The 8,113-nt window shown below is 37.6% G+C and overlaps 1 protein-coding gene across 1 annotated transcript in view; it reads left to right on the forward strand.

Moving 5' to 3' along the window:
- Positions 1 to 4,876: 4,876 nt before the first annotated feature.
- tmtc1 (transmembrane O-mannosyltransferase targeting cadherins 1) overlaps positions 4,877 to 8,113 on the forward strand; it is a gene marked incomplete in the record, with an annotated part of 71,980 nt that continues 68,743 nt past the window's right edge. Inside the window, 1 exon segment of the mRNA XM_014018069.1 lies at positions 4,877 to 5,247. Within this exon segment, the coding sequence (XP_013873523.1) occupies positions 4,940 to 5,247 (308 nt within the window).

The raw sequence follows: 8,113 nt of genomic DNA on the forward strand, positions 1-8,113 counted from the left end.
GAGGATTGCTGTTTCGGCTGATTCTTTGTCTTTTTCTTTTGTTTGTTGTAGATTTTTCATTAAAGAAGCATCAATAAAGTAATTTCAAAACACTGTTTATTGGAAAACTGAAGCGATGCATTCTGGGCACATTACGGACTGACGAGAAATGAAAGCACGGGGAACAGAAAACTAGTTTTTTTCCCTTCAAAATAAGAGCTTGAATTTTAAAGTTTTTCATGTTTCCATTGGATTTTAAAGTTTCCCAGTTCACCTGAAACTCATCAGACTAAAGAAATCTCTTGGAGGAGAGACAAAACATTTCACTAAAGAAGAACCCAGAGGACCTACTTATTTTTTCTTTTTGATTTTTGAGATGCATCAGGACGTTTTCCATACAGCTGCAGCTGCTCCAGTTGACCACTAGATGTCAGTCTTCGTCAGCATAAGTCTATAACCCCTTGCTTTGACCAATTACGTTAAGTATTGAGCTCCAGCGTTTAAACTTTATTTTTATAAAAAGGGAGCTCCGATTGTAAAGTAAAATAAATCAGTACAAAATTTTAGTATGGATTACAAACGTTTACTGTTTTTGCTGGGAAAGGGAGCACTAAACATTGCCTTCCTGCTACGTAAGCAGACAAAGCATTYTGGGAAAAGACACKAAGCARTGGGGGAAATATCTGTAAAATGTGGATCCTTGCTGGCTARTGAATATTGTCTTTTGCACTGTGTTTATTATTATAYTTTAACAGAGGCCATATTAGTAATTTYGAACGCTGCCGRAAAAATACTTTYCAAAGCTGACCTACTAAAATYAGAACCGACTGAACCGTGACCCAAAGRGARAGTCAGGAAGGACGAATACCTTCCCAGTAATAAGCRYGGAGGGGAGCTGTTGGATGGATCARGTGKGTTGTGAGWCCTGACAGCAATTCCTTCCGCTGTTCAAGATAATGYTGACCAGTAGAAAATTAGTTATTAGCGGAACTMCAATTMAAATTTAAAAAGCGCAAATCCYCTTATGAATTATAAWAATTAGCAAGACCGCTAAAGCGCAAACAAAATGWTTAGGTCCGCAATTAGCGGATWTGCGCMTTAGCTGACTGGTGCCCACCACTGGCTCTCTAGTTACCATTGATGCCAGTATGTCCTGGTACCCATTTAACAGTAACACTTTTATCTCTCCTCTGTTGTTGACTGCTCCGGCACACTCCCAAGCCAGTAATGATGCAACGTGTGGCCCTTGGAGAGCTCTTAAAGCAGCTTGGCTTTCTGTTAGTATGAATGAAACTAGTAATTAGAAAAGTGGAAATAAAAAAAAGGAAGATAAAAAATGGCAGAAGTTATTTTTACTCTGTTTGAACCTCTTGGATGTACACTCTAAAAATGAAATGTTGGATTTACTTAACCATGTTATGTTCCCTGGTTCCACTTAACTGAGTTGAGTAAATTCAAAGCAACATACTCATGTTCTTTGGCTAAAAACTGGTATATTGCTTTGAATTTACTCAACTCAGTTAAGTGGAACCAGGGAACATAACATGGTTAAGTAAATCCAACATTTCATTTTTTACAGTGTAGTTTAACAGNTACTGAGAAAAATGGTGACGTGTTCAATATTTATTTTACCCGCTGTAATAACAAAAGTTCCTGAGMTTATACTAAAGTAAAAGTTGCTTAATATTTGGTGAAATATTTTATTTCAAACATTGAAATACTTTGCCATTTCTAAGACATGTTTATGGACAGCAGCAGTGGGAGTGTGTGGTTGGAATAATCACTTTTGTATGGACAAGAGAGAAATATTTTCCTGTGATCGTATCTGTCATATTAGAGCAAACTGCCTTTGGTCAGGTMAAAGTGATGTGGTGGAGAATTTTTATAAATGCCTGACTGAATCAGAGCATCCTGTGTTTCAGTCATGGAAATCAGATTTTAGCAGTGTTGACCAAGAAGAACTAATTGAGATTATTAGACCACAGCTGTAGAAGAATGCTCGCTGCCAGCAATGTCACTGAAATCSTCCAGGAACATGCACACAAAACATTTGTCCAGGAGCCTGCTTTTGTTTTTGATCAGGGACGAAAATACTCCGTGTCACTGCAAACAGCTTTCAGAACCTTGCTTCAGATCATGAAAACTTGCAACCAAACATAAGAAAGTTTTTGAAGTCTATTTTTCTCTTCTCAGGAAATGAATGTCCATCAGAAAGACATTCCAAAGTACTTAACCAGGTACATCAGGAATGCAGATTTGCAGTCCTTGTTTTTAAGATTCTGCACAGGTTCAGACGTGTTCTGAGAAGATGCGGCTCACACGTGGCTGTGTCCTTGAGCTGTCAGATTATTATCGCAGCTGTCAAGATTTCAGCGCTGAAATGAACAAAATTATGGAGTCTAACATGTGGGTCATGGACATCTTTTAAAGTTATGGGGATTTTTTTTTTTTTTTTTTTTTTTTTTCAACCAAGCAGCTATATGAATGCAAATGGAAAAAAAACAAGATTAAGGTGGCTCTTTAGTGAGATGTTTTTTGAGGATTTTTATTTTGATACACACTTTGACACACACTTGAAATGAATGGTCTGTCAGAAGAATTCTGTTCTGAGATCCRTTTTTGAACAGTAACATTTTGCACTTTTACTCGCACAAAAAATGTTACAAAAACATGATTTAAGTTTGTTTTATAGATTCAAACAAGGGGGTCAGAATTCTAATGATGTAAATTTATTAGCATTTGGGCTGTTTGATTCCACATCATTCACTGTTCTTGTAACAAACTTACGGTCTCTAAGTGAAGTAGAGCTAATGGCTTTTCACATATTGCTCTGAGTTGTGGTTKGAAGACAGAGCAATGCCTGTTTGTATACTATTGGTCTTCAAACTTATGAGAGCCTGTTGTAATTATTGTACTTGAGGTGTAAAAACCACGTCTTCTTGATGTTGCAAACCGCTGCTGCTCCTGATGAGAGAAACTCTGAAACAGGCTGGTTGAACAGCAAGAATCTTTATTTTGCAGTCCAGGAGATTTACAGCCAAAAANGAAAAGAGGCCCCCACTTTTAGACACTACATTCTCTTCAAAGCACTTTTATTCCACTTAATACGATGAGCGTTCCATGATTCCACCAGCAGACAATCAGGTTGGACACAAAGTCTGTCGTTCATGTCTATTTTCCTCTTGATCCACCAGTTGCAGAAAAGCTGTCTTCAGTGGATAGTTGTCACGATTGTTGACTTCAGGCCGAATTCATTCAGGATTCTGAATTAACAACATAGAAGTGTAATTAATTTGTTCTGGTGGACAAATGAAACATTTAGCCATCTTGGGTAAAATGTTCATTCAGAATTCCCAGTAAATCTATAAATTTACCTACTCAGCAGTCATTATGCACAATGACCGCTGAGCTAGTAAATCTATAATTTTACCATAAGGAGCACTTTCACCAATAAGACAATGACATAAAAATCACAATGCTCATTACGTAATTAGAATATAAAAGCTGAATTAAGTCCAGTGTGGTTACTGCTGCAGTTTATTGTAACCAAATTTGAGAAAGAACACTGTTCTAGGCCATGGTTAACTTTTATGTTTAATTACCTCAAAGTGTGGAAAACATATAGCAACAGCAATTTGTTGTGTGCATGCAGGAAAACAGTATGCTTCTGAAGGAAATATTAAATTAGTAATAATTAAACCAGACATATAAGTGTATTGCCAAAGCAAACAAATAAACTATACAACTGTGTATCCTGATGCATCTCAGTAATCCAGGTAGAAAAAAATCAAAAAGGTGTTAGCTGCTGGTTTGAGAGAGGAGTAAAGGAAGCCATCTTTGTGAAGAAAAACCGTCCACCATTAAACAGAGGTGGAGGCCTTCATGTCGAGTTGTCCCCCTCCTACAATGCTGTTATTGCAAGAATGACTCAGCCCTCTGTGAGCAAAAGGTGTGAATCAGGGCCCTAATGATACCAACACAAATAGGGAAAGAAAGACAAAAACAAGGGGACYTTGAACCCCCACTTGCATTCACTACATACACACAACACGACATGGGTCAGGTGATGGGGCACATGACCCTCTAGAACTAATTAAACCTATTGTTAGGCGATGGCCCTCTTTTGCATGTGACTAACCTGTTTGTCCATGTGGAGGCAGTGCTTATAAGGCTGAGTTCACCTGAAACTCATCAGACTGAAGAAGTCTCTTGGAGGAGAGACGAAACGTTTCACTAAAGAAGAACCCYTCCAGAGGACCTACTTATTATTTCTTTTTGATACAACTGTATACTTTTGGATGAAATTTGTAAATACTGTTCAGTTCTAAGTACTGTAAGTACTTAAAACTGTACTAAGTACAGTACAGTACTCTAAGTACTGTTGTGCTCAAATACTGCTCCTGATTTCATTTCTGTTTTAAGAAAAAAAAAAGAAACACAAATAATTAAAAAAATTGGTCATTCCTGTTTGACACTAAGAAAGAGAAACACTTTGTATATTACTTAATTTTTTGTATAAAAAAAGAGAACTAATTAAAAATAAATGAAACAGCTATCCGTTTGTTGTTGTTTTTTAAGAGGCCCTACCCGTTTCTGAAAGAAAAATCCAAAGACCAGAAGATAGCTACATGGGAGTTTAAACTAAGCTGATAAGAAAAATATGGGCAAGGCTTTGCATAATTTAAGGAAATGCAGTTTTTGATGGTGTTTAAATTGTTAAAAAAATTAATAAAAAAAGGAAAATGCAGAACTTTGTTACAGATTACAGCATAAAAAGCTGCGTTCACTGACCGCAAAAAACGTCGGTTTTTCCGATATCCATAATGTGATCTTAAAACGTTGTAAACAACGTCATTCTGACTAAAACGACATTTTTTTTTTTACGTGATTTACTAGCTAGACGCGTAGTAAAGGTGGCGGATTTGTGTCACTATTGGCTTTCCATACATTCAGGCCCAACATGACAACATCGACAGTGTCGAGCCGGGAGCAGAAAGCCCAGCAGCGGGCGAGGATGATGAAGCTTCGGCCGTGGGCAGCTTGGTTCCAGGGTCGGTATGCGGTGCTGCTCGCTCTGTGTGCTCTGTGTTTTAGCAACTCTCTCCACGGGGAGCTGGTCCACGACGACGTCTGGGCTATCGTCAACAACCCAGACGTACGACCAGGTTCCAGCCTGAGGAGCATTTTCACCAACGACTTCTGGGGCAAGAGAATGGCGGATAACACCAGCCACAAGTCCTACCGACCCCTGTGCATCCTGACCTTCAGGCAAGTTCGCTTGTCATCTCGGTCCAGACACCTCCTAACCCGCATCATGTCACTGCTTATTGTGGCAGGCCYTTGTAACATAAAATCGGCTTTACCACACGTACATTACAGATATCTGAAATTTGTGTTATGATTAGATATTTATTTAATATATCATTTATAATATTTTGACTAGGCTTTACCTATTTCACATCTCTCCAATTACATTCTGACCAGTGTAAATGACGTCAGATTAAGTTGTATGGAGGCTCCAATTCAAGATTTTAAAAGAAAATTTGACCCGTCAGTAATGTTTTAGATATCGATAAGTTAGTTTTGGCTAGTCATCACTTATGGCAAGTATTTTAAACTTTGTCTTACTATCTGTAATTTCATTCTAGATGTCTAAAAATTTGTTTTGATTAGGAACTAAAGATGATTTTATGTTAAAATTGCCTGCCATACTTTGATTTCAAGATACCTTGCTTTTTGTTCTGACTAGTCATAATTCTAGTTAAAGAGATCTTAAGTGACATCATTATTCAATATATCTTAAAGGCACAGTGTGTAGGATTTTGTCAATTATTTTAGCCGAATTTGAGATAATCACTAATGACAATAATAAAAAACATGTCTAATCATTGCAGACAAAGACCTTGTTTTATTATTTTTACCTTATAAAAAGCTGTTTATATCTCCATGGTCGCGGGTCGCCAGTACAGGCAGCCGCCATCTTGTCTACGAAGGCTCATGAAGGACAAACTGCGGTGGCGGCATCAAAAACGGTTTTAGTTGTAATACTATAAATGTAATATTTGTTGTCTGTCATTGTAGCTGGGATAATTTTACTTATTAAAGCTCATAATCTTACCACTTGAAACATCACTAGCCCTGAAGCTGCTGGTAGACATCGCGGTTGGAATTATCAAAGGTTTTTGACACCTGAGAGACACCGTAGCAACTCCTTTGCGTTTGGAAGTGGGGGTGGGGGTGGGGGGAGGACCAGGGAGGATGATTCAACCACTCAACCACTAGATGTCGCTGAAAACAACAAATCCTACACACTGTGCCTTTAAATGCATTTGTATACAGTATATCGCATATAAAGATTTGACTAGTGCAAATTAAGTTGCAGAAATCTTGAAAGCAAACAATGACTAGGCAAAACTTACTTAGAGATATCTAGAATTATTTTGACTTGTGAAAAATTCCTTTTAAGATATCTTCGAATGAATTCAAGATATCTCGAACATTTTTTCATCTAGACAGCTTTTCTATAAGCTATCTTGACATGTTGAATAGTCAGAATAATATTCACGATACCTTGATGAATAATTATTCTGTTTAGTCAAAACGTAACAGATTTAGGTAGAGTTTCTGTGGAAAGTTTATGAGGCATTTTAGCCTTACTAAGCCACTAGCCTTAATCAGTGCATTGCCAATGCAATGCACACTATTGTGATTCATTTCCCATCCAAGTCATCTCCATTTTGGCATGCTTCTCCTCCTGCGTACTTTGTCCTAGAGCTGCCCTTGTAATTTAAATCTGTAAAGCTCCTGTGCCAAATGATTGCTATGCGTTTTGGTGCCTGTACAACCTATAGTTTTTGGAATATTAATGTTTAAAATCAAATAATGGTAGTCAATGGAGCCTTGTATTGGTCCAATACTGCCCCATGCTGTATCTACTCAGTACTGCACCGTAGTTTAATAATATTTAAACTCAGTAGTTCAGTGTTTACAATACAAACATGATTGTATTTTAATATTTCACTATAATATTGTCCTAATATTCCTTTATTGTTGTAATATATTGCAGTTTAGTGTCAACAATTGCATTGGTAATATGGCCCCTTTCAGCACACATACAAACCTAACACTGGGAGTACCTACTGCAACAGCTCCTATAGTCTCATGGTGAACACTATGGGCTTTCATGTGGGAGATCAGGGTTCTATCCCAGCCATAAACAAAATATTTCATTAAAACTACATATTTTCTAATTGTCATATTCTCACACAATTGCCCTCATTACAAACAACTGCTGACTTGGCAGGCACAAGCTGGTACTTGATTAGCAAACACATTTCAACTTGGTCACAGTTCAAGTTGCAGGCAAAGGCAGTGCARACTTGTTTTTACATTGTAAACCCCATGTCTTGTTTAATTTGCTGTTCTGTGGTCTGCAGTGTCACGTCGGTCCAACTCAGGTTCTCATGTTTTTAACACAATTTTTAGCGCTGCAGCTTGTGCACAACATGAATATATACAGGGTTGCACATAAAATGTTTGGTCTGGTTCTCAGGGGAGAACCTAGGGTTGTTGCTTGGTGCTCATATTTTCCTTCACTCATRGAACACATTTATCTAGAGGGGTGTCAGGACATCTAACGTCCCCCTGTTCTGTTTTATGACTCCTTCAGCTGCAACGTCTCAGGACATCATGCCAAATCAGTCCACCGAGTTTTTATTTTATTCTTTTACTCTGCATAAATTTTGTAAACTATCTAAGTGGCCAAGGGGCTGGGTGTATGTCAAAGAAACATCACAAACTGAACATTTCATGGTTAAATGTCTTTTAGACTACACATGTCTACACATGTGACAAGAAAAAAAATAGACCACACATGTCCCTCAGATGGACAGCTCCTGTAGTTTGACCTTCTGCATCTTCAGCCTCGGTTAAACCAGCTGTCCACACTCTCCAGTCCAAGCAGCAAATATCTGTCTTTTGCACAGAGCAAAATAACTTAAAACATTCAAATGTTTTATTTGTTAGACTGATTTCTTTTTTAAAGGCTACTTTATTCAAAAATATATTATTTAGATGGTTTCAGGTCATGTAATTATTTAGTCTTCATATTTGATCTTTTAATAAATTACATTTA

Source organism: Austrofundulus limnaeus, unplaced genomic scaffold (genome assembly GCF_001266775.1).
Source record: "Austrofundulus limnaeus strain Quisiro unplaced genomic scaffold, Austrofundulus_limnaeus-1.0 Scaffold182, whole genome shotgun sequence".
Classification (NCBI taxonomy): domain Eukaryota; kingdom Metazoa; phylum Chordata; class Actinopteri; order Cyprinodontiformes; family Rivulidae; genus Austrofundulus; species Austrofundulus limnaeus.